This window comes from Cariama cristata, unplaced genomic scaffold (assembly GCF_000690535.1).
Source record: "Cariama cristata isolate BGI_N322 unplaced genomic scaffold, ASM69053v1 scaffold16334, whole genome shotgun sequence".
In the NCBI taxonomy this organism is placed as follows: domain Eukaryota; kingdom Metazoa; phylum Chordata; class Aves; order Cariamiformes; family Cariamidae; genus Cariama; species Cariama cristata.
The window spans coordinates 5,112-32,523 of NW_009613663.1; the positions used below are offsets into that span (position 1 = coordinate 5,112).

Here is a 27,412-nt window from a genome sequence, read left to right on the forward strand (position 1 = left end):
ATCTTCCTTGTTTAGCTGCATAGGGAATTTTGGTCAAATCTATCCACAGTACTCCTGGCACAGAAGGCTAATCAGAGTGTGCTGCTTTGCCATAGATAAACCCTGCAAGATCTATGACTCACCATAACTTGCCTTCTGCACACCCTTGTGACCCACATTTCATGAGGTCATCCAGGGTATATCTGGCTCCGGAAGTTTAGTTAGTTTATATAATCCTTATATAAATACACAAACCCACGGTGGATCAGCTGTTAACAATGATCAGGGCTGTAACTAGCAATCTGAAATGTGCATACTGCTGGAGGCCATGCCTATGCCATTTCTTAGCCTGCCCTGTTCTTCACATGTTGTCTTTACTACCTGTTAGTAACATAGAAGGAGCAGTTAGCTACTGATAGTTCGCCTGGGCTTACAGCAGGAGAGGTGATATAGAACAAATGAATCTGGTGTGGGCTATGTTGCATAAGGGCTGCCTACACTCAGGGAACTAACATTTTCCGTATGGTGCAAGCTGAATTGATTCTGTTTTCTCGGCCCAGCAGGGAACACTTGGTATTCGAATACTGTTGAGCACTTTATTTCCGCCCCATTTTTAGTGGTAATTATTCTGAGGCTGGGTGGCTGCAAGTGTGGTAATCCACACAAAGCACGTTGCAAAGGGCTCCTTAGAGTTTGTGAGGAGGTCTTATTGTGCGCTTTATTATGAGGCTGTTCTGCCTAATGTGTAGCTGCAGTGAAAGGCTTTTAAAACACCCAGTGTCTTTTTATGTGAAGCATTAACCTGGCCAGCAGGATGGTTTAGGGGAAGAATACGGCGTGCATGGGGCAGCGTAGAATTGAAAGTGGGAGCAGCACAGGATCGAAAGCTCTGGCAGCACATTGCATACTGAAGCATTTGCCCTGAAATTTCCGTCTGTACACAGCACTGCAGAAAAGCTGAAGTCCCCAGAACAGCTTGCTCAGGGTTTGCTAGAGCAATTCCCTGTGCTGCAGGTGAAAGCAACAGCAGCATTTGTGCTTACAGGATGTGAACCAGGACATGGAGGTGATCTGATGTCCCCGGCACCTTAGTAGTGTAACAGAGAGGACTGAAGAAGCATGTTATGCTGTCAGAACTGAATTCCTTCCCTTTCTGTCTTCCCTTCCTCTGAGCTGTGTGCTGGCTTGGAAGTCATATCTTGCTGAAGCAGTGGCACTGACTGCACAGAGGTCACTGGTTCAACTTCCAGAAAGGTTTGGAGTGATACAAAATAAGCTGCAAAGCCTATATCCCCTTTAGGAAAGGTCACTGCATGTGTAGTTATTAAAGGACGAAACCAGACAACCTGCTGTGCTGCCTGGTCTGGAAGCAGGTGTTAGGTTCCATCCCATGCCAGGCGTCAAATGGGAACCAGTAATTGGCATCAGTGACTAGAATTCTCTCAACAGACTTCAGATGAGAAGGATGGGGGGCCAGATGGGGAGGCATCAGGGTCTTTAGGGATTAGACATATGCTAGATCTAGTTAGATGAAAGCCTGTTACTGAATTTCAATAACGCTTTACTTTCTGTACCCCCAAGCTAGTGATCTTTGACACAACATAGGGGCTTTAACCTTTTGTAGTGCTGTCCCATGTTGTTTGACTGAAGCCAGGAAATCAAGACTCCTTTAAAAAGAAAAATACTTAGTTCTCTTGAGTATTAGGCATTTTCAAGGACAGTATCTGGCACTTATCCTCGTTCACTTGACATGCTTACTTTTACAGAATCATGAGACAAAGCTGGGGCAAGGACAAAGCGGAAAGTTCACTGGCTTCAAACCAGTAACTGCAAAATATCAGCCTGCACAGGCTCTTCTGCTTCTCCTTCCCTTTCTCAGTGATATTTTATGTTAGCTGGATACAGTACCATTGCCACATATATATTCCTTCTAACGAATGAATTACTGTCCTTAGTCAGACCTTAGTCTTCAGTGAGACCTGGAAGATGTTCATTGCCTAGCCATGTATGAATTGCTGTTACATCACTACATGAAACCTCCGGAGAAATCCATATGTGGCATCTATATATTTCTTATCTCCTGCCATCTGGATGTAAAAGACTCAGATTATGCTTCAAGTGAAGTCTTTGCAAGGAAAACTGCTGATTCTGATATCTGTCATTCTGAACTGCAGCAGAGAGAATGCTTTAAATGTAGTAGTGCAGAACCTCACCATAGGTCCCCCAGAGAGGGTTGCTCGGGGTTGGAACACTGAAAGGCTGGCACAAAGATTCGTGTTTCTGTTATAACCAAAGTAATCAATGTGTTCAGTGTGGAAGGACAAAGAAGATCTGTAAATGAGTTAGAATGCAGACCTTTCTAGCAATTATGATCTCTAAGTTTAATCTGTAAGTTATCAGTCATGCTTGGATAATTCCTTAGGATGGCAAGAAATCTGTTTTGTAGTCAATATCTGAGCTGAAACTGAACTCAGCGTTTGGTATGGATCCAGATGTGAGCTTTGCTGCAGAGTCTTGTTTTGTTAAGATGACCTTGAAGCAGGGCATCAGATCCTGAACTCCTCAGGTGCTGGAGTTACCTGAATCTTAATCTGGATCTAAATCTTGAGATTTTGGCTCTATTTTCTGTCTGCTAAAACCTACACTCAATTTGGAAAAGAATCTAAGTGGAAACGATTTTTTTGTATTTTTGAGAGTAAATTATGTTCTACTTATTCATCTCCCCTCAGAGCAGGCACAAAAAAAGTGTGTGTGTTATTGCACAGTGGAATTTGCTGATATTAAATGGTGCAATTACACATTCTGATATTAATTTATGCTAATATGTACAGTTTGATGTGTATCAGTGTTAGATTCGTGGTGTGCAAGAGCTTCTCTGGCAGACTTAGGGTCATCATGACCATTCAGATCTTCCTGAACCTAACACCAAAGAAATGCTCCTCAGGGGCGAAGCAGCTCCCAAAGTCTGGGATGACATGATCTGAGACCCAAAAAACCCACCAGAACCATGGATCTCAGAACTTATCCCTAAACTCTGGGATGAATGGCAGGAGAAATGTAGGTTGATATTAAACTTCTTTAATTTAGGCCAAGCTCTGAACACTGTTGGAGCTTGCTGTAAATTATTTTTCTTCCACAAACCTTTTTCACCACTTGACTACAGTTAAAGGAAAATGGTAAGAGCAAGCGATAAATGCTGGGAAAAAAACTGCCCATCCCTAAAAGGTCCCCTCTCCAGTAAGTAAGAAAGAAGAGCAGAAAGCTTTTTGACATGCATTAGGCCCTTTACTGTTAAAAGTTAGGCTCTTCCTAACTTTTAACTAGGATATGTAATTTGCCCCAAGACACAACCACCATGAGGAAAAATAGATAGGACCTCCATGCTATGAGAGACCATGAATGTTCTTGCTTTTCTTTTACAGCTTGTTCTTCATCTCCATGTCTTCATGACGGAACGTGCATTCTGGACAAAAGCAGTACCTACAAATGTGCCTGTCTGGCTGGCTATACAGGGAATCGCTGTGAAAACTGTGAGTACAAGCACTGTGTGTCTGACCAGCCTCCAGGGTTGTCACTGATGCAGGCCATTAACTGTGAGGAGTGTCACTGATATGTAGGTTAGGCCAGTCACAGTGCCAGAGAATGCACTGAGCTTCTTGTGGCATTTTTTAAGACACATTACTTGCAGTTTATGAAGATTTCCACTGAATACTTCTGGAGTTTTATATCTGTGTATAAAAAGGTAGAACAGAATTGGATCTGGGAAACAGCACACGAGAAATCTTGTAATAGACTAGCCTTATGAGACAGAGATATACCTGCCTGCTACTTTCCACTGTGTGCATCAGCTGTTCTCTTCTAAAAGCATATACCCCAGCTGCGCTTGATGCTCTAGCCAGAGTCAGTCCTAGGAAGTTTGTCTCCCCTCACAGCCACCTGAAAGGTAGAGTTCTGGCACCATGAATGACAGAGACTTGGTATCAAAACAAATGAAGTAGGTTAGATTCTGTCCGTATCTGTGTTGGTGGTCCTCACTCTACGTACAGCCATACACCTGGTTTTGTCCTACCGAGCAAATTGTAAAATAACTGGGTTCAAATGAATTCAAATCAATTGTCTGATCTAGTAATTTAATTCTTCGGGTTTCAGCAAATGTCTTCACCTAACAGGACTTGAAAGAGAAGGAGTAAGAGTTGTGGAATATATGCTATGATAAAGGCTATATCACCTCTACTAGCTGAAAGGAGCATTGTGCAATATTTAAAGTCACTGAGCTAGAGCTCCAGCTGACCCTGGAGGATTTCAGTGATACTAGTGAAATCCACTTGGCATCATATTTGGCCCAAGACAGAAAGCATGGCTTACTGTGCCCTGCTGTGGCATTACTCTGGCTGAAAGGCATATGATGCCTTGCCCGCTCCTAGAGTTTTCAGTTCTGTGTCAGAGCAACCAATATATACCAAACCTCACTACTTCAAAATCTTTTCCCCACACGTTCCATTGTCAGGAGTGGATTTCTCTCCTGGAATTGCTTTTACTTCATCGGAGAGTTAAATCATAGTGACAAGGTACCTCTTTGCATGGATTGTTTTGAGATAAAAGACCTTTCAATTTCTGCAGATCTAGAAGCAGCTCATAAAATTTGACTTTTCTCCCAGCAGACCAGAAGAGAGGTAGTTTTACATTTTCTATAAGCCTGAAAAAGTTTTCGTTCTGAACAGCATGCCACATTCTGCCAGACTGCACAGATTTCTGGTATGTTTTCTGTAAGGAAGGGGTTGCTGAAAATTGAGGTTCCTGACCTCAGGGGTAATGTGGCTGGCTCTTCTGCTAACAGCCTCCTTCCTGTGAGTAGTTGTTTAAGCAGGTCATTTAGGGACTGGAAACTCCCGAGCTCTTTGCAACTGCTCAGTGAGATTAGTCTCCTGTCTTTAGGAGAGAGTTAAAAAAAAGAAAAGATTCCTGTCTGGTTCAGAACCAACCTAAATTTCAAATTAATTAAATTTCCAGCAAACCTCAACCCTAGTTTTGGCAGGCTCTACACTACAGTCAAGGCAAGAAATGAAGTTCATATTTTTTTACTAGTTTTCTTTTGTAGTTGCAGTGTAGAAACTTCACCCATGCAACACATACAGCAAACAATAGAGGAGGTAGTTGAAAAACAATAGGATGAGACTTCTGTCTTATTGTAAACAATGAAGGGTATAGGCAGTAACAGAGTAAAAGGGAGGAGACACTTAAAAATATATACGGTAAGATTTTTAACTTGACAGGAATCCTGTAGTTTCATTTGTGAAAGAACAGTTTAGGTGGATAAAATACGGTTACTTTATGATTTTTGCAGCTGTATGCTTGCCTTTTGCTTATGCTGGCAAATATTTTTGCCAGCGCCTATATTGCTGCCTTCCATAACATAGATAAAGGTTGACTTCTTTGTTTCTGTATGTGAACAGCAAACCTCACAGTAGGAAAACATCGTGGCAAATCTCTGTTCTCTTTGTCTTCAAAGAAGATTTTTCTTAAGATATTTCCTTCAGTTTCGCCAAAATGTATCCTAAGTATTTTCCAGTGTATGGGGTGAAAAAGGCAGAAAGTTAAAGTTTGATTTGTTTTTTAAGAGCAAAAGGAAGAACTGGAAAAAATATCTGTGGCAGTAATTCTTTAAAAATTAGTCATGTAGTTTCCTGAAAAGCATTTCAGTTTAAATGTTGAAGGGAGATTGTGTCATGCTCAGAATCTTTCTGTCTGTTAGGTCTTGCAGCAACAGTGCTGTCTTGTGAGGTGGAGCCAAGGGAAATAAATTTATTTCTGCAGAAAACAATCATAAAATGGTCACTTTTGGCATATTGAATATGTCTTTGTACACTCTGAAGCTAATTTTTTCAGTCTGGTTTTCTTGGAGCAAGTCAGGTGCAATCCCTTTAAAGTCAGTGGATTTATGTTGATGGAAAATAGGTATAAGAGGAAAGAAAATTAGAGCCCCTTAATGTTAAGTGCATGTAGAAGATTTGAGGTGGTGCAACAGAAGGTACCCAGAGAGATATGAGGGTTTTACAGAAATCCAAGGGACGTACTTCAGAGGAAGCGAGACTGTGGTATCACCTCATTGAGGAATAAGTTAAGGCCAGATTAAACAAATTAAGCAATGGACATTTCATAACAGAATCAGAAATTTTCTAAATCCCTCACCATCCCAATGCAGCTGTATCTTTTTGTCTGTTACCAAGTTTAATTTTAAAGATGTGGGAATCACTATTGGAATTATGGAAATCACCTTAATGAGATAAACCACAGGGAACCTTTTTTTTTCTTCTGTTAAACTAAATTCCATCTATTTAACAGGATGATCAACATTGGTCAAGCTGCTTTCCTGGGGTAATATTCAACCCTAATTGCTCTGTCAGTTACAATTTGCAATATTAATAAAATTAATAAAATAATTAAAGGCATAAGTTGCTTATAACTAGCAGTCTCTTTTCTCTTCTACTATGGCAGCCAGGAAATTGTCATCTTGTTTACAATTTGAGCAGCTAATATAGTGATTTAAAGGCTTCAACATCACAAAGTGAAATGCAGGCATGTATCTTTCTAACAGCTGTTAAAATTTCTATCAATCAGTACTGTTTCAGGGCAACAAATATTTTATCTGAATATGTCTGATTTCAGTCCAGAGACTGTTTTAAAAGAAAATCTATATGAAATTGTAAAACAAATGCTAACCAATAGAGCGAGATCTTTCCTTCTTTATTCTTCCCTAAAACATAATAAAGACAAGTCATGGAGACCAGCAACAAATACCTTCTTACACATAAGCATGCCCTGTTATGATGATACAGTAAGTAGAGAAAACTAATTCCTATTTTAAATACTTGACCTTCTTTCTGATCTTAAACTGAATTTGCAGTATACCTGCCTACCCCTCCCAGTGACACCTTAGCCATACTGACATGATTGAGATGAAACTCAGGCTTTTCTGTCTGACCTCTGTGGATTTTAACGCAAATAATCCTGCAATCAGAGGCATTAAAAAAAAACCCAAAACAGATCATCTTTTTCTCTTAGCCTGCAATACACTGAAACAAAGCAGCAACTTCCTTAAAAGATGCACATTAAGGAAAAGGTAACAAGCTGACTAGTGGCCTCATCCTGGTGCTCTGCATGCTAAAAAGCATCCAGTCAAGTGTCAAACTGTCAATGACTCTGTACAGCGTGACAACTACTCGTTCAGCTCAAACTAAGAAAGGTCTTTTCCAAAGACTCAGTGTTGAGTTTGCCTGCTGAAGATGCAGCTGTAGAGCGATGGTACTGCTGCTACCCCATGGCAAATGCTCTCCCTCTCTGCTTGTCCTCCTCCTAGGACGGGGTGTTCTGACTCCAGCATCCTCCCAAGGCTTGCTGGCCCCAAAGCAAGAGACCTTGACCTCATCCTGCCCTGAAATTTCCTGTTACCTTTATTTCAAACAAAGCCAGGCAAACTAGAGTTCCTACTCAAATAAGAGGAACTCATGCTGAATGGGGAATTCAGGGCTCAGATCTGATTTCCATTTTTATTCTGTTTCTCACTCCTGTCTGCCAAGAAGAAGAGGTTTGTTCTGCATCCTAATGAAGGGTCTAATCCAACTGACTAAGCTGTATAAACTAACTCCTTGCTGTAGCCTATGATGTTGCTAGGGCTCGCCTTACTATATTCCAACAAGCCTCTGAATATGGCTTTCAGGCCCTTCCCCACTGCTGATAAAATCCCCTTCCATCCTTCTTGGCCCCATACAACTGTGACTTGGGCTGGTTCTTAGGGATGCCCTCACCCTTAACAGACTGACTAACTGATATTTAAGATAGGGAGAAAGCATTAACACTCCCCCACCCCCTGCCTTGTTCTGCTATGGGAGAAACCCGTAGAGCTGTCAGTGCTTGGCGTAGGCTAGACAGAGCTTTAATCCCAGCAGAGTCTAGCATGAGGCACTGGGGAAAGGTTCAGGACATTAAACCTAGTTTTCTTACCTAATCATGGACATGTCTTCTAAGGGAATGCTTGGAGTTTTTTTAAACTTTGTCAGAAAGATGCTCAGTAATAGGTTTCCAGGAGTGCCATTATCACTGTCTATAATTGCTGGTATTTATTGTGCCATTTGCAGCCCACGTGTGTTTGTTAGACCATGCCTACGCTGCATTATTACAGTGGAGAATTTCAAGTATAACTAAATGCTCCTGAACCTTTTCTTGCCACTCTGGCCTGGAAATCAGTCCTGTTCCAGGGGAATTGTTCCAAAAAGAAATATGACTCTTAATTTCCCTGCTGCTAGCCCTGTCATTGGGTTTTTTTGGTTGGTTGTTGGGTTTTACTTTTTTTTTTTTCCAGTGGAAAATAGCTTATTACAGCTTTTTTAAAGGGACAGAGTTCTTCCCCACTTGTGTCAAAGTGGCTTTTTTGGTGGCTGTGTCAAAGAGATGAGATTAATGCCACTCTTTCTCCATCACATTTCTACTGTCCACCCTATAGGCTTGCATGTATAGGGTGGGAAATAAGAACCCAACTCCTTCTGCTGCCAAGGCAGATATATACCTGGAGCTACTAAGGAGTAGTGGCCTTTTTACACTGTCACAATCCAAGGGTTCACCTGCCTTGAGACTCACACACTAGCAAAAACCTTTAACTGGAAAGTGGCAGGTTTTGCAGACCTATTAGGGGTTACAGGATAAAGCTTAAACCAGAACCACCCTTTAGCCTGTCATACAGCAACCCTGTAGTGTGAACACAGGCAGGATGCTCTCAGAGGTAGCTTGTTCTCCAGAACCTTCCTGGGACTTCCTCTGAGAGGCAACGTAGTATCGCTACTTGTGCCTTGAGCACTATTACTTGGTTAAATTGCTCTTTATGGGCAAGACTGTTCAGAAGGACAGTTAGTTCAGACAGGGCGAGATAATCCTGCAGTGAAGACAAGGCCAGTGCAGTCATACAGGAAGCTTCATTGACCCACATGTCTCTGCAAAGCGAGGTAAGATAATAATACTGCAGTCCTCAGAAAGGTTTCGGATAAGTCACCTTCAGAGTTCAGTTCTGGCAGGATAATGCCCTCTTTTGTTCTCCTGAGCTGATCAGAAGAACATTGTGATACTGGCTAGACATTTGCTAGGATGTTATCTTTGCTGCCCCATCGTATACTCCTTTCCAGGCGAATCATGTGTTTGGGAGGCAAGATCTGTATTGTTTAGTGCCTAGTGTGTGAAGGGCTTGGCTTGAGATGGAGGTAGAGATTTCTGCTCCCAGTTTTCACTTCAGTATATTTCCTGGAAACTTCTCCCTTGGCGAGAAGGATGCTGGAACTGTTTGCACAGCAACTGCCAAAACACCAAACATTCTGTCTGGTGCTTTGAGGTAACCTAACATCAATTTTGGGTTTTCTTAATTCACTGAGTGATAAACTAAAGCTGCTTGGTTCCTGTTATACAAACAGCCAAGATGCCCCATAGGAGGACAGAAACACCTAAGAGAAAAATGAGGTTGATGGCTGAGGTTCGAAATTGCTACAGGTATCTGAAGCAATCACTAAACAACTGCTGCTTGTGAATCAGCCTGCAGAAAATTGGTCCCTAGGACTGAGCTTTCCTTCAGCTCTGTCAATACGACTGTTGGACTGGGCAAGTCATGCAGTCTCTGGGAAGAAGTTGCTCACACTGTTTAGCAGTGTTTGATCTCATAATACTTTTATAGTGTTTTGAAACTCCAGTAAGTGTAGCTGACAGCAAGGGTGAAAGAGACAGGACATCTGCTTTATTGACAGTTCCTCTTGTCCCTTTGTTATTTTCTTGGTGTCTATTAAGTACCCAGGTTTTTTAGTTTTTTCAGAAAGTGAAATGTGTCTGGTAAAAACCCATGGTGCTCTGCCCAGATCATAGCACCAGGCATTGCTATCATCTAAATACATCAGAAATTGTCTCTTTGTTAACGTAATCCATCCAAGGATCCATCCTGCCATAGGAGAAGAGGTGTACTTCTAAACCACATCAAATGGATTCATAAGGAATCTCCATTTGCCCCACCCCAAAACAATCCTGAGCTTTCTCTTCAGTCTGCTAACATACCTTTAAGATAAAACCATCCACAGGATTCTCCCTGGTATGACTTGCTATGTGGAAGGATGAATCAGTGTTGCAGGAGGACAGGCTGGACCAAGCTACATTCCGGGTATTCTTGCCACGCTGGATGGGACAAAGATACTTTTCCCTGTCATTTCATCACTGAATCACTTAGGAGACTAAGCCTTCCCGACAGGTCTGCTCTAATGTATGGCATAACTCAGCTCTTCAGGACAGAGTAAGTGCATGCAGGATAAAAAACCAGTCTGCATCACTGGCACACTTAAGGCTCACTCCTACCTTTTGCAAAGGTCACAGACAGGGGACTGGTACGCAGTTATAAGTTGCTGCTGGAGATGTTTTCCACCTTCTAGCTGAGGGTGAGGAGATGTATCTTTTGGTTTCTTTGGAACTAGAAGAAATGAGAGAAGGGCCCAGGGTAGATTATAGATTTGGGGTCTGTGCCTCTAACCGCTCCTTGTCCTCTCTGAAGATGACTGATACACTGTTCGCAGCTTCTAGGGTGCAAGCCTGCAGGCTGCATGTTCTTGCAGTGCTTTAAGGTAACCTTAAAACTACTTTGAAAGTTTGCTGGAGTAACCAGCATGCTTAAATGCTGACAGTTTCATTCTTTTTCCCCCAAAGTTCATTCAAAGGCTTCATTCCTCCTTGAGGATTTTACACTCAAACATCTCTGAGGCAAGCTACCTTACACGCTTCCCTTTGTTGCGCTCATGGGCATGATTTCACTGTCTTGCACGCTGTTTGCAGCTGATACAAAACACTGCCAAGGCAGAATGGCCCCAGGCGGTAGGAATGATGGCACAAACGACCAGGCTGTATTCCACTTGCTCTTTCTTATGGCTCCCATATTCCTCTTTGGTTTCTTCAAGAGCTCAGGAACTGCATTTCACAGCCAACCAAATTGCCCTGCTACTTCCTTAGTACTCTCCTGCTTTTTAGTTCCCTTCATAAAAAAAACCCTACACTCTCATCTCATCACTTGGTAATTTCCATCTCTTTTTCTTAAACAGGCAATGCCAGATCTTCCTTCCTGTCTGAAATCCAGCTCAGATCCCTGCAAAAGGCTGAATAAATTATTCTGTCAGCTATGCTAGGGTGAATCTATATCATTAAACGATGTTTTCCTGTTACAGTTAATGTATGTTCAGAAACACTGTTTCAAAGCAATATGCATTTCTTTAGAGTGTCTTTCTCATCCAGCATTGCCTGGGCTTGTCCCTGTTTAGCTGCAAAACTGATATTTCCAAAATTAAACGCCTCAAGATGATTTACTCTCCTTTGTAATTTGGTATAATAATGAGCATATCAGCTTCTCTGTTGCCCTACAATCTTCCCCCTGAGCAGATAGTGCTCTTCTCTGCAGTGTGGTATTGTGATGTGTTCCAAGGGACACATTGGGGAACTTATTCTAAATATTAGTTCTTGCCACTGACAGAGAAAGTGAATGTTGAGGATCGTTAGGATTTCGCTCACTCCAGTATCCCATGCACAAACAGGTCCAGTTGTATAATTAAATAGGCCATCCAAGTACCGGAAAGGTTGTATCCAGAGACACAGCTTTCTAAGGGCTAAGAACAATGCTGATAAAGATCAAGTGGCTAATTGTAAGCAACAACCTCCAAATTGCCTCCGGATGAATAAATCACAGTGGGTGATCCAAGCATATTTTCACATGGATACGGTCTCATTCACAGAAGCAGGGAGCTGGAAAACATCAGAGGCGAGTTCCAATTGGCTGGAAGGGAATGAAAAGATTTGGATTTCAGTAGGGATTACATCATAGTTTTGTGTAATTATTCCTAGCTGGTGGAACCACTGCAAAAGTGAAGAGGCCTAGAGAGCAGGACTGGAAATCTACTATCTCTGGAACTTGGGGTTGGCTGATCAGCTGCTCTTGTTATGATTTCCTTTGACATTTCCGGGATTAATGTGAGGACTGGCAAAATGCAACAGTGCAAGGAGTTTTGAACTGCCAGGACTCTTTCGTGGGGGATAAATTAAGGCCAAAAATCTTTGTGGTGAATTGTCTGTCCCAGCATTTCTGCATGAGCTGTGACTGGACCTGGGCATGGAGCTGGGAGAATGTGTCCTGGGGCATCACAAGAGGCGTGAAAGAGGGTGGAGAGTTTTCTCTCTTTTGAAATGGAAGTGAGGGAGGGCAGAGGTAGTTTATCCAAAATCCTCCCTTGCTAGCAACCTGAATAGAAGCTACTGCAATGCGGGGGGACACTTTTGGGGAATAATCCTTGTTAACCTTCCAGGACTTGTATTTGATACTGAAGGCCAGTTCCTAAGTGACATTTAGGCACCTATTTGCTCTTTTAGCTACTGAAATCATCGCAACATGGGCATCTTTGTGGAGCTGGCTATTAGTATCTTAGCCTTGCTGGCTAAAGTGCCGGTGATAATGTAGAGGTTGGAGGTGCCTCTGAGACCCCCGCTTCCAAAGCCTCTCCCACTCGTTGCTGAGTCTGTGGCGGCAGGCATGACCAAGCAGAGCAGTGCTGCTTGCGTCTGTGGCTGTACCTATTCAGATCATCCTTGTTCTTCAAGGTTTGGGAGTCTCCTTAATCCAGAAAATAACTGCCATCACTGGGAACACCTTTTTATCACAGTGATTTCCTTGCCTTTTCCTGTACAGGATCTGCTGCAGTGTTTGCATGTATTTGCTTTCTGCTTTGAGAGTCTTGCTTTTAAAAAAAATAAATTTCAACCCAAACCTTAGCACTCTTGGCTTTCCTTATTCACCCCCTTCTAATTTCTGGTTGTAAAAGTTGCAAACACACTCTTTTTTCACCTAAAACACAGAGCTTGCCAGCTCCAAAAAGTAAAAGTTCTGAGAGGCAGCAAAGAAGATGATGAACAAGCATGCCGGACATCACCAGCCCCCTCAGACATGGCCCATGTAAACACACACCACCCCCGGAAAGCATTTCCTTCAGAGAGTCCTGACCAAGACCACCTGTCCTCCAAAGCGGTACTCATCCTGCTGTGGGGAAGAATGATGATCACATAGCAAAGCTAATGCCATCGAGCCTCTCCTGCTCTCACTCACATCCAGCTCTTGCCAGGGTCTGGAGGAGGACAGCTGGGCTGCTTGTCAGCGTGCGGCTTCCCGGCAGCTCTCTCCAGTGTAGGAGAGGTGGGAGGTTGAGGGAGGTGGTGGCAACAAGGTTAACATCCTTAGGGTGGATCCCGCAGTGTTTGGTACCATTTATTCAGGAGAGCTTGAGCTGAGAGTTGATCTTGAGAGCAGCATCAGAAGATGCCAGGCTCTTTCCTGAGTGTGAGTACCATCACTGTGAATTGAGCTCCTTGTAGGAACAAAGCCTGTGCTGAAATGATTGCAGGCTCAGGGAGAGTGTCAGCAGTGTCACAGACAGGACATTCCCACTACAGCTTACACAGCTTGCTCTATGAGGTGCTGCAGGACCTCATGAATTCAATGTTGCTATCGGCAGACTTGCGATGTGACCATGATCCCAGCACGCAGAGAACCTTGAAGGCAGATAGGAACCAGACAAGAGCTCTGGGATTCCTAAAGCATAAGTCTGGAGTCAGGGCTCCTGCCTCATAGTGTGTGTGACCTGATACATCAAGGTCTGGTAGCCCTGCACAGAGCAGAGTGCGGAGCCATGCCGGCTCAGGATGGCAGGATGGCCTGATACCTCCTGATGCTGGCAGGCTATTTCATCAAATCCATCACCAAACTCATATGCTTGCTTGAAAGCTCTGCTCACTGCTTATGAGAAGGAATAAAAAAGCAGTTCTCCTGAGCACTCTGAGCCACAGCCTCCAGAAATCCCTCACCTCGTTCTCTCGTGGAGGACACAGCCATTCCAAAAACATTTTGACAGCCAATGTCCTTATGCTTTTGGCTAAAGTTAGTCTCCGTGGGCTTATGTGTTAAGCATTAACCATCTCTGGGCTGCTACGCCAAGCTGCAGAGGGATGATGTCGCAGGAGAGCCATCTGAGTCCTCCCCCACATCAGTTCTTTTCTGGCTGCAAACCCTGTGAGAACCTGGGGCGTCCTCACCTTGTGCATGCACCCTGGGGAGAAAAGGGATAAGTGTAGGAATAAATGGTATCAGAGATTTGCATGGACTGACAGAGCTCTTGGGCCAGGATTAGGAAATAATCTCTGTTATGAATGAAGACAACAAGTTCTGTAAGTCTGAATTCAGAAAAGCTCTTTACTCACAGGGCTTTGCAAAGGGCATCACAGTCCCCAGCAGTAACTGCTAAGCTGTTCGCCTCTGGTTCCCTCCTCAACTCCTGTGCTTTGCGTTCAGGCACGCTGAACCATCTGCTCCCGTATGGCTCCATCACCTTTGCACAGAACACTGCGGCTGAGAACAATGTGTGGATTATGTAATGGTATAATTATTTAATGGTAATTTCTGCACCAAACTGGGTCAGTTTAAATGTAAACGTAGTAAGAGTATCAGGAGATGAACAGGACTGTTCCTAGCTCTGCCACTCACTCACTGTTTGCCTTCAGGTAAATCACTTGATATCTCCATGCTATAGCTTCCCCAGCAGTAAAATGCAGATAGACACTAATTTTATAAAAAACTTTGGAAATACAGAGATTATGAGCTTTAAGAACTGTTATGTAATGATACTCAGGTAGTCCTGTAATCAGACTTGCCCTCGAAACAAAAGTAAAACCAAGAAAAAGAACTTGATCAAATCAGAGACTTGCAGGCCAAAAGTCAGACCTGATGGGATTTACCAGTATTGACTTTAGCAGCCTTGGCCATAGGCAGCAACTGCAAATATGAGCGAGCTGCATGAAGTGCATGTAGGTAAACCTGGCTGGGAGTATTCTGTTAGAATGGTTTCATAGCAGTAAATTTTCAAAGAAATTTATATTTTCTGCTAGATTTTTAAAAAATTATTATTTCCTTAATCAGGGAGAAATAAAAAGAAACCACTTCCACATACTGTGCATGTTATGCTCCCTCCAGCAACAGCATCTTGGAGCTGTGATTTCTGGGGCTTCCAGGTTCTCTGGCTCCAGAGCACTTTCCAACCACTGCCATGGAGCCAAGAAACCCCAAAGCTCAGGATCCAAAATCCTGATGCTGAGGTTCCCTGCACAGCATTTCTCTGGCTCAGGGCCTGCTGTGGCTTTTAGCAGCATGCTCGGTCATGATAGCATTCACTGGAGAAAAGAATGTCATTTAGGCTTTCTCCTGAGAAAATGTCCTCTTGCTGAGGATAGTTATTTACATTTCTTCAGTTTCAGTCTCTATTAGGCTTTCTCTGAAAGTCATTAGACTGGTTTGGCTAGGATGGTGGCACCCGGGGTCCCAAAGCAAGTCCATAGCTCACTCTTTCACTGCAGAAGACATATGCTAGGATTCATAAAACCAGAAGCTGCTCTACTCCCCTGCTTGTTACCAAGTGCAGTTTCTGTGGCCGTTTTCAGTGTTTGGCCTCCACTGAGCATGCCAGCACACCTTATGCGAAAGCAATATTACAAGTACATAGAAAAATGTTCCCCAGAGCAAATACTACATAGTCAAAATGTGCTATATGCATTAGCACAGGTCAGCCTGAAAGCCAAACTCTGACTTGGGAATATGCAACAAGATACATTTTTTTAGCAGTAGCAGTATTAAAAAATCCTGTAAGCAAATTAAGAACAAAACTCCATACAATTACAGGTTCTTGCACCTGATATTTCAGAGGGGGGCAAAAATGGAAATGTAAACCTTTTATTAGTACCAGCAATGAGAAATGAGATTTATTTCAGGCATGCAATATATTATTGAAAGGTTGTGCAGAATTTAGAGATAATGTATGATACGTGTGATGGGGTATATATTATTTAACGAGGAAGTGGGTGAGAGGAAGGCAGCAGAAAAAAAATGGTGTTCATTTAATGAAGGGACCCTGGGACAAAAGCAAATGATAATTCCATCAGGCAGGATTTCAACGACATTGAAGAGAGAAAAGTGTAGCTCAAGAGATCATCTAATTTATCTCACTGGTGAAAAAATGAGCATGAAAACTATTTCTAAATGGCAGATAATTCAGATCTGAGGAATGTCTCCTACATATAATTTAAAAAGAAGAGGAATTTTCACTGTTATTGTTAATAATGGAACATTTTACTTAAAAATTCAGGAACTTACTGTTCCTCTTGTCTAGTTTTTCTCAGATTGCGGAAAGTTGTCTGTGAAATGTGGAGCCATTTTAATGTTTCATACAGGACAGAAATACTGCTTTCTTTTTTCCAGGATACCAAAGTAAGAGGCAAGAAGGGTAGGAAGTTTTACTGGGAATCTGTGAGTTTGTTATATAGACACTTGAGGCAGCTCTGGTTTTTATTCTCTCTCTGACAACTGGACTGTCACAACTGAGCATTTCTGCCAAAGGTGCCTGTAGCCACCTTGTCTTACACCTTCCTACTTTGCTCTCTTATGAACTGTACAGAGCTGTATCAGGCCAAAACTCACCCCAGACCCTAAAGTGACAAGGGTTACCTATATGCCTGTATAGATTAATTGTGGAACTTCCCAGGAACAACATGGTGTAGCAACATATGGAAAAAATAAAACTAAAAAAATCTCTCAGCTCATAATGGGTTTGCTAGTGCTGCCCTGTTCTCTCCAAAGTCTGTCCCAGTTTTGTTTTTTTTCAGCTGGAGTTTCAATTTTCAAATGATGAGACTGATATCATTTCCACTTACATCCTACTATGCCTTTCAAACATTTGTCAAGCAGACTTTCTTATAGAGTTTTTCTTGAGTAAAAATTCTCCTGTTCTGAATTTTATCCTGCCTGAATATACCTCTTTGTCTTCCTTTAAGCATTTTACTGTATCCTTTCTGGCTTTAGCTTTCAGATTATTGTAGTTTTTAGCTTTTGCATGACCAGGGTGGTCATTCTTAGCTCTTAGTCACTCTCAAGATTATATTTCCCTAACATTAGTTTCACCTTTCCCTGAAATCTCTCCAGTTTTCCTGTTGTTTTCTAGATATAACTTCACCAGAATCTTTATAGGTGTGACGACACCATGGCGTGAAGAATGTGATCAGCCTGACCTTCACAGAATCTCGTGGTTGCTCAAAATTTTTTTGGCAGACCTTGAATGAATGTTTTTCATTATTTGGCTGTCCATTACCATCTCATAGTAGAATTTTGCAGCCACCTAGTCCATTTTTCTGGGTTCCTGGTGGCTTTGGTCCTCCGTTTGTGGAGAGAAAGGTGCAGAGACCAAGCACTGCAACCTGAAATCCTGACACTCTTAGTTCCATTTTGGCAGGGTTGTCTCAAACCTTACAGTTTGGGGTGAGTTTTGCTGACTTCATGGTACATTTCATAGATAATACTGTCTGAAGATCTCTACCTTGTCTTTTGCTTCTTCCTCTGTCTGCTTTGCAAAGTGCACTGAGAGAAAAGGTAAGGTCTTAACCTTGTGAAAACCTGGGTAGTGACTGCTATTCAGAGGGCATTGCACTGACACTAGGGAAATGTTGATAAGGCCTTTAAGTAGCATAAGACCTATGGGTGCCAGTTCTTTCTTTAACCACTGCTCTGTCAGTGAGAAAGTCCTCCCACGGGTTATCAAGCCAGATTTTCCTACTCCTTCCTCTCTCATTTTGCTATGGACAAGTAATGCTAGAGCCAGACACAGCACAAATGACACGTCTAAGCCATCTTAAAGGTAGGAAGCCAGAGTCACAGGGCAGTAGGAATCATTTATTTCATGTGGACCAGAGCAGTCTAACTAGTGGCCTAGGAACGGTTTGAGTTCATAGAGTGCTCCTGGCTAGCCCACCACCTGCTTCCCAAGGAAGTGCTTTCCGAACGTCTCACAGCCCCATCTCTGCTGTAGAGGTCAGGCTAGACCAGGCACAGGTTGGAGCTGGGGTTGGATACAGAGTGGGATGGGGATGGCTGTGGGTGAGTGAGGGCTGTGAGGGGCATCCAGCCCACGTGATTGTGAAAGCTGGACCATGCAGAGAAGGAGGACTGATATTCAGAAATGCTCAGTAGATGGCAGGATCAGGCCCATCCAGCCTAGGCAAGGGAATCTGCAATCATGTCAAATACCTTAGAAGAGAATTGCGTCAGCTCAGGTGGTTAGATTTTATGGCTTGTGTGTGTACCCAGAGGGTAAGGGCAGAGCTAGGTATGAATGACATTTACAAAATGTTCTTTTCCTTTCTTTTTGACTTCTGAGAAACGCCTGTTGGAGAGTTGGATATAGTCTTACACCAGGAGAGAATGTTGAAAGACTTCAATAAAATATCTCAAACAAAGGAGGCTGTCCTAAAGTTCAATGGAATGTACTGCACATTCTGAAAGATGTAAAAACCAGTCAAATTCACACTCTTGATGGGAAGCTATCCACAAAAAGATAAGAGAGAATTGGATGAAGCACACAGGGGCTAGGATTCCCTTCACAATAACTGTTCAAAACTCCATTGCCTGAAGTGTTCGCAAGTAAAGGGAAAAGGTGCAGAAGAGCTGCCAGAAACATATTAGGTGAAAGGGATAAAAAGCAAGTCAAACTGAAGCGAGAAAAAAGCTATAGAGCTCAAACCAAAGCAGTAGAGGCAGGTACTAGAGTAACTATATGTCACTTTCAGGCTAGATAATATAGCTAAAAACAGAGAGCTCAGCTGTGGTACTGAGATGCAGGGAACACCTCAAGATTCAAACCCACATTTAATTTGTAGAGAGAAAGAATGAACTTACAGAATGATCCAAAGAAAAAATAAAACAAGTGGCTGTGCCTCCAGTGGCAAAGTTTAAAGAACAGGAGAGACCTTGAGGGAAGATCCTGTGTTACAAGACAACAGACAATCAGTAGATAAAGCCACAGGTAACAAAAGGGACATGTCTATTAATAATACGTAGCTGTTTTGCCATCAGAGAAACCCCACGGTGACTCTGACACAAGCGGGTATGAGCTAATGCTCATAACATCCCTGGGAGGAAAGGGGTGCTCACATTTGTTAGATACAGCAGATGAAGCAACTTACCCATGGCCACAGTTTTATAGCTATGATTAGGTCTCATGACCTTCTGCCTCCATATCCTGTACTCTAGGCCATAGTTCCAGTACTAAATGAATCTGTGCATGAAAAAATGAATTTGCATCATAAATAAACCCAGAGTTGTTACAGCTGGGTCACACTGGCACAGAGAATCTAAAGAAAGTCTGGCAACCAGAGCAAATCAAAAGGACTAGAAATTAAATATCTTAATCACTTAGGAGATTGAACAAGAACAAATACACTTTGTGGAAAAAAAAAGTAAGTGTGGCTTGGTGACATTTATTCCAGGGTGGACCTAGAACACAAAAGCACCAAAACATTTGTTCTGCAGAGCTGAACTGGACCAGAAGCAAAACAGAAAACTTGTATTTATGATAAAAAGGAGAACTCTGAGTGTGCATAGATGTTTCTAATCATCTTCTTTTCCCATTTGACAAGCTGAGTGTGACTTTACATTGAAAGAGAGAAATACAAATATACTGAAATGAATTGCTGTCCAGAGAAAGATATGGAGGGAGTGACAAAGATCATGACTGGGAAGACAAGTGTTCTGAGAATTTAAAACACCTAGAAAATTTATGCTCCCGTTATTTCCCTTTCATTTATGTATGTGCTTGTGTATACCCATATGCACCTATATGTGCATGTATATGTATGTGTGCCTATATTTCACATGAGAAACATCAAGGGCTAGGAATGAATTTTGTTGAATTTTTATCATTAGTCTTTCACTAAAGATGACACTGATGCAGAACACTTGCAGCCAAGAAAAAATATTGAGCGTCTGCTAACTGGATGTGTTTTCATTTAGAGCAGTGAGTCTGGGCCCTTCTCTCATGCTTAAATATTAGACATTTTTTCTTTCCAAGGCTTGTGCTTACTAGTGCACAAATGATTCTGCTGACTCATTGTTTGGTGTTTGTAGTAATCTGTAAATTGAGGAGAATTTCTGTGGAGCCTTGTTCTTGCGAATGCTGGTGCTTTAGGACCATTACTTAAGAATCTCTTCCTTATGTGTATAATTGGATGGTCCACAATCTATATAAATAGATGCATTCATGTGTATTCTGTGTAAGGATTACAGGGCTGAGACCTTAGAAAAGTTTTTCATCTGGAAGTGTAAGGATCAAAATTTGGCTGTAGGTTAGTAAGCAACTAGTTATGAGGCAAAACAGAAGTTGTCAAATTCTAAAAGCATAAAGTAGGGATCATCTCTTTAGCATTCATCTGTCTGTCTTCGGTGGAGTACCACAGCTCCCAGGTAAAAAACCCATACGCATATCTAAATCTTGCATTCACCGAGTCCTTTCCTATGCAGTTTTCCAGAATGAATGGCCAGGCCAAGCCAGAGACACACAGAGAGTTGGATAACCGTGTAGGTACTAAATGCTGTGTTTCCTACATTGTTGTAGTTTCTACATAAATACAGACATATAATTCCTATATACAGAAAACTGGTCTTAAAAAGTGGCTTGGAGAAGGTGAATAGGGCATGGATGTTCTCTGTCTCTCATAACAGAGAAAGTAGAGCATCAAATGAAATTAGCAGGTGGCCGGCTAGAAACCAAACCAAAGAAGGCAGTGTGTTTATCACACAACACTTAGTCTGTAGAATTCATTGCCACAGGATATGGTGGACACCAAGTATGTAGTCAAGCAAATTAATGTTAAAAAAAAAGTAAAAACCACCAGGGTATGCTCTACCTAAAATACCATTGTAGTTCAAGTAGTCCTTGAGCCCCAGATTGCTGAATTCTGCCACAATATGCCAGGAAAGTATTCTATATGCTTGCTCTGTTTTTATATTCCTTCCATCAAATCTACTGTTTTCCACTCTTGAAGGCAGGTTTCTGTGCTGGATGGACCTTTGTTCTGATTTAGTACGGCTGGTTTGATGCTCTCAGAAAAATCTTACTTACGATGTTTAATCTAGTATTTACTACTTGCAGTAGTTAAATAGACCATTGTCTGTAAGTATTTTCCCAACAGAGAAACCCCTGTGGAAAGGGTAAATATCACAGTTTGGTAAATATCAAGATTCCTTTTTAATGTCATTCTGATAATGTTTGATCTACGCAAATAATGATGCTTTAATATTTCAGTGTGGTTGTCTGAAAAACTGTATAAAAATGGAAAGAAGAATTTGAAAGAATTTCAATCTAAGGCTTTTAAGGCTCTAAATTTTTTCTTGACCAAGCATGGTAGTTCATTCAAAACCCCTGTTAAGATGGAAAGTGCTTCAAACACTAGTATTTTGAGCAAATGAGCCCTAATGATACAAACACTTGTGCACATGATCACACTTCTGAGTAATCCCATTGAACTGAATTGATCTAGATATGTTTTAAAAGTGGCGTATGTGTAAGTGTGTGTAGAACTGACGTCTAAACAACTTTCTAAAGACTGGCATATGTCTTGTAATTTTGACTCCTGTGCCCATTTAAATTGGTTTTTCAATGTTCTAAATAAAGAATCATCCTAACACAGTCCTGTTTTTGTAATAAAGTGGATTTTTTTGAAATATCTGAACTGTCAGTGGTGATGTGTAGGACTCCAGGTGCTCCCGCTCATGGTATTGTGGAAGGAGATGACTTTAAATACGGGGCCCAGGTTTACTTCAAGTGCAACGCAGGTTACAGCTTAAAAGGCAGCCGTGTTGCCTACTGTCAGCTTGATGGGATTTGGTCAACACATCATCCTGAATGTGGTAAGGTCATTTTAAGTTTTGATTATTATCAAATGTTTTAGCCAGTGTATTCACATGAAACTAGAATATCCAAATCTCACTTGAAATTTGGTAGATCCGTGGCTTAACATGATGTTCTTTTGTCTTGCTGTCTTTAAGAAGCAGTAGGGATTCCTATTTTACTCTGCTGGAGCCCAAGCCTGCAAGACTTGCTTATATAAAGGTCTGACTGAAACATCAAATGACTGAAAAATAATTTCCTCAAAGACTTTAGGCATACATCCTTCTTATACACAGACTGAAAATGTCTAGGACCAAAACCAAGTGAGAGACATGGTGCAACAATGAATAGCTGCTTCCATTACTAAGTATACTATGTGTATTGTCATTACTCTGATACCTTCTCTGCAGAACTCTGGTGCATTCTGTGGAGGTAATTAGGGGCTCACTGCATACAGACTAGACCCTTATTTCAACAAAATTCCCATCCTAGAGAAAAACTGATGAAAGAGAAACTTCCATTCGTTCTGGCTGTTCAAGTTGGCATGCCTACCATTCACATTGATTCAACTGTGAAATTCCAAGGCCCTTCTTCTCATCCAAAGAGACTTTTAGTTTTTCTTTAGTTGTTTTGTATTGCACAATTTTATTTCCATATTCCAGAACAATTTGTATCAATTGGAAAAGTGCTTTTACAAGTGTGTTGTGGCAAACAATGTAAATTTGAGGGGGAGAGGGGAAAGTGTTGTGAAACAGTTGTATATCAGTTCATCTGAAAGAGCAAGCAACAGGCATTCTTCTATCTAGAGAGAACATCTCTAGTTGCAGTAAATGTAATACCAGGATTGTGCTAAAGTCCCTGCTGCATGATGTCCCTGGTTAAAGATCTCTTGAAAGATCTGTCTCCAGACTTGGCTGTTACTGAAGTGCTAGGTGGTGTAATTTGGGTCTCTCCTTCCCAGATGTTTTCTCTTTGTTTTTAATCCATCAAAAAAGTCATAACCCTGAGCTTAGGGAAGAAGAGAATTACTGTTCAAGTTACTGAGAGGCAGAGGATGAAATAAGAGGAGGCCTTCGTTGACTTATTTGGTCAAGCTTAGTTACATTTGGAAACATGCACGCTGCTCATCAGATGATGCCTCTAGGCTAGATATCAGTGCAGAAGGCAACTTGCAAATAAAGCATTATCCTGTGGGTGATTCCCTGTAGTCTTTAGCTGCTATCCAGTTTTCAGTCACTTATGGTTCACTAGTGAAGAGAGCCTGTGAGGTACAGAGACGAAAAATGGAGCCAAATCAAAAGGAGAGAGGGCTCTGCTTCTCCCTTTCTCCTGGTTGAGAGCAAGTTCAGACGTCCTCTTTGTTTACACAATATGACTCGTGGGAAAGTATTTAAGTACATATATAACCTTCAGCATATGCTAAAATCCAGTGTTCTTAAAGAAAACACTGAAATATATGCTTAGCTTGAATTATACATTCGATGTTAAGAGCATATGCTTTTCATTGAACTTGTACTGTTACAGTTAGCGATGTGCTTACGTGGTTTGCTGAGCTGGGCTTCGTCTGGTGACGGAAGGATATGGGAACAGGACAGGGCCATACGTATGCACTGTTACTGTGCTGATCTCCCAGGGATTTAAATAAATGTTTAAGCGCTTTGTTGGTGCTTTTGTGAAGTGAGACTCAGCAGGCCGCTGAGTCTGAAGCAATGACATGAAGAGGTCATTTCTGGTCAATTGTTATGTCTCAGTCTTCTCAGTCCTTCATAAGCAGAGCAGCACCAACACTAGCTGTCTAAACTACATCTTCACTGGTTATCATGCAACGAGACATCAGACAGAGGAATTAAGCAGGATTGCATGTTACTGTCAGCCTGACAAGAAAACTAAGATGAAATCCAAAGGAAAAAAAAAAAAAGTACCTTTTCAACTGCTAAATAGAAAGAGCAAAGAAGTTAAAAATATAGGGAAAAGCATTTATTAGCATCACATAGGGAATACTGTCATCCAGATTTAGGCCACATCAACAAATAAAAAGAAAGGGAAAATATTGGGAAGGAGCAAGTAAAAGAGGTTTCATAGGCAGAACCTAGCATGAGTAAGCTTTCCATATTAAATTTTTACTAGCAGTAAATATATATCTATATATATATGTTCTCTTTCAATTCATGTATTTCCCTGGATTATTGAGATCTCTCAGTGCTAAGAAACCAAAATGCAACCAAACATAGAAGTAAAATTAAGTAGTCTGGTTTTATTATCCAAGTGCAGTGTAGTATTGAAAGTACAGAAAAGGGAAAAGAACACCAAGGGCCTGTTTCCTGCAAACAGTTTAAGTGCATCCTTTTATGCTCTTGAAGTAGCCCTGTTAATGTTAATGGAACATTAGTATCATGTAAAGTCAAGGTTCTTTTTCAAGATTGTCAGCTACGTTTTAAGGTCTTTTTAACAATTTGAGAATCTTATGCTTTCAGTGAAGACTAAAGTGTGTATTATAAAGAGACATCTGTATATTATAATTTCTTCTTTAATATCTGATCTTTTCAAAGACAGAGATCCCAGTTGGGTCTTGAAAAGGCATCCTGAATTAAATGTAGATTATGTAGTAACATCTGAATGAAATGCCAAGCAATCTGATGGGTGAAAATAATGCTGTGAACCTGATAAAATGGTTACTATTTTTTTCCCCTATCATTAGTTCTAGATGAAAAAAACTGCTCAGATCCTGGTGGCCCACTCAATGGCTACAGAAGAGTAGTAGAAGACACTGGGCTCTTGAATGGACGCTATGCAAAAATTGGCACAGTCATTGCTTTCTTTTGTAACAACTCGTATGTTCTTAGTGGGAACGAACAGAGGACCTGCCAAGACGATGGAGAATGGTCAGGGAAGCAGCCAATCTGCATAAAAGGTAGTTTACAATCTTGTTTACCACAACTCACAAAAGCTGCTATGGTTTTACTGGAATTTGGTTTATATAATTTACACTCACCAATCAATTGCTTTTGCTAAGAATAAGCCATCTGACTGACACCTGATACTGAGATTGGTAGTTTGCCATCTCTACTGGCTAAACTCAGCCAGAGAAGATGCCAGCGATTCCAGAAGATGTTTCCATCTTTAAACATGGAAAGGAGTGTTCCCTAAGACCCTTATTACCCTCATTCTAGGATCAAACCTACATAAGATCAAAATCAAAGAAGATCAGGAGGGAATTGAAATAGAAGGAAGTAATTGTCTCATCAGAGTTGCTGTCATAGGGCCCAGCTCTCCTCTCACAGTCCTTTTAAGTCAATGAGACCAGTCATGAGTGCAAAAGGCCAAGCCCGTAGATTGCAGCCTTGAAGGTTTGGTTCAGAAAACCACTCGAGGACATGCTTAAATTATCTGTATTCATCAAAACACTGAAACACAGCTTTAAATCCTTTGCTAGAAAGCGAATTATGCTGTTGACCTGGAGCTACTCTAAGCGTGCCTGAAACCCTGAATGGATGAATAAATTTGGGCTGTGGGACTGCCAAATTCATTTTCCCAAAGCAATTGTTTGACACATATTTTAATGGATTTTTGTTTAACTGAAGTAATGATAATATAAGGAAATATGTCTGTCCCCTGGGGAATTTGCTTTATTCTGTTATTTTAGATGGAAATACTGTTTCCCTGAAGCGTATAATCATCTGTGGAAAGCATCTTTATTGATGATAATCATTTGTGGAAAGCATCTTTATTGATGTGAACTTTGATAGTGACATAAAGGTTAACATATACAGTAATCACAAAGAGCTAGATATTGTTAAATCCCACAGAACACAAGTTCTCAGGCATACAGATAAAATCCATCCTGCAAGATTCCTTTTCTTCCACTGTGCACAGCAGGGAAGAAATCCTGGCAGAGTTATTTGAACTGATAAACCTGAATATTTTATTATGGTCCTCCAGTAAACAAATTGAATATGCAAAATGAGAAATCCTGGATCTCCCTTCTGTTATTTTGTACATATTCAGGTAACTCTGAGGTGTTCCTGTGAATCAGAGTCTCCAGCTCCTTCCATGGGTGCACAAGCAAACAGACTCTTAGAAGTCTGTTACCATCCTGCAGCCTTTCTCTGTATGCCGAGTCACCGGGATTAGCTGTGTGTGGCTACACAGATGGAAATTAAGTATTTTTTAGATAATTCCATTATTGCAGAAGTTTGCTCAGATTCCAAACCATCAGCTGTAGTGGTGTAAATCTGGCATTCAGACACACTGATGGACAAATCTTCCTCCATGACTGAAAGTGCCAGTGCAGAAGATACTCAGTTGCTTCCGCTGTTGTAAATCTGGTGATCTGTGGGGAAGTATTTTTCCAAGGCTTTAGGTTTTAGGGCCTATCTTTATTTTAATGCATGTAACTTACTGCCTCTTTTCTTAATGCAGTCCACTATAGCTAGTGAGAGTGGAAATGTGTATGAACCATAACACTTGAGCTGTGAATGTGGAAAAGTACTGTGCAACATTATATTTTTTCTAGCCTGCAGAGAGCCAAAGATCTCTGACCTGGTGAGACAGAAAGTGCTTCCAATGCAGGTTCAGTCAAGGTGAGAATGCAATATCTCAACTACAGTTTAAAGAAAAAATGTGATTGCTTTTCCCCTCCTCTCCTTTCCGCCCTGTGTGTTTAGCTTGCCTCAGCAGCCATTCCGACAACTCCACTGATAACTGAGCAATGAGAGCTGCTGGGAGGGGAGGTCTGATTAAGCACAGGTTTGCAAGCTGCTGGAGGCAGACAGGAAGAAATGCACAGTTAAGAGATGGGCAAACGACTGGATGATGCCAGAATTAGGCTTGCAAGCTTGTGACAGGTTATGAGAACAGTTCCTTGGGGCTAATGATGTGTCTTAAAATATCAACATGTGCCATGTTAGTGAAGAAATGAGTGGGGAGAGCACAAGGAGAGAAGGGAATATAGCAACATAATCTGCTCCCATTAAGTTTCACCTTCCAAAGCAATATAGTACAACTGATATAAAGATGGGTTTGGGGTGGGCGTGGGGGAGAGGAGGAAGTAGAGTAGGAGGGGAGGAAGGAATGAAAGATCAGGCCCTGTCTGGGCTTATGCTTCTGCTGATTTCTTGAAATACGACCAATCTGAATTAGTTATGCTGCAATGTTCAGGTTCATTTTTGTCCAAGTAGTAATTTCTCATTTCAGGTTCTTTTTTTTTTTTTTTTTTTTTTCAGTAGACGATTAATTTATTTTTAGATGCAGTGCAAGAACTGTCCTCATTTTTAGTCTTAAGAACAGCCATACCAGGTCAGAATAAAGATCCAGCTTAAGCCATATACTGTCTCTGGCAATGGCCAGTAGCAGATGCCTAGAGAAGACTTTAGGAACAATGCAAGTACATACTTCCCAAATACTCTCCCACTCTCCAGCTCTGTGATGTATCACAGAATCACAGAATGGTCAGAGTTGGAAGGGACCTCTGGAGATCATTTGGTCCAATCCCCCTGCCAGAGCAGGGTCACCTACAGCAGTTGCACAGGAAGGCATCCAAATGCGTTTTGAGTATCTCCAGAGAAGGAGACTCCACAGTCTCTCTGGGCAGCCTGTTCCAGTGCTCTGCCACCCTCAAAGTACAGAAG

General features: G+C 41.6%; 1 protein-coding gene across 1 annotated transcript in view; it reads left to right on the forward strand.

The window, feature by feature from the left end:
- Positions 1–27,412, forward strand: part of LOC104160873 (inactive serine protease PAMR1-like) — a gene marked incomplete at both ends in the record, with an annotated part of 30,454 nt that overhangs the window by 965 nt on the left and 2,077 nt on the right. Inside the window, 4 exons of the mRNA XM_009699115.1 lie at positions 3,402–3,509; positions 21,635–21,805; positions 24,484–24,696; positions 26,299–26,365. Coding sequence (XP_009697417.1) covers positions 3,402–3,509; positions 21,635–21,805; positions 24,484–24,696; positions 26,299–26,365 — 559 coding nt within the window. The remainder of the gene's footprint in view (positions 1–3,401; positions 3,510–21,634; positions 21,806–24,483; positions 24,697–26,298; positions 26,366–27,412) is intronic.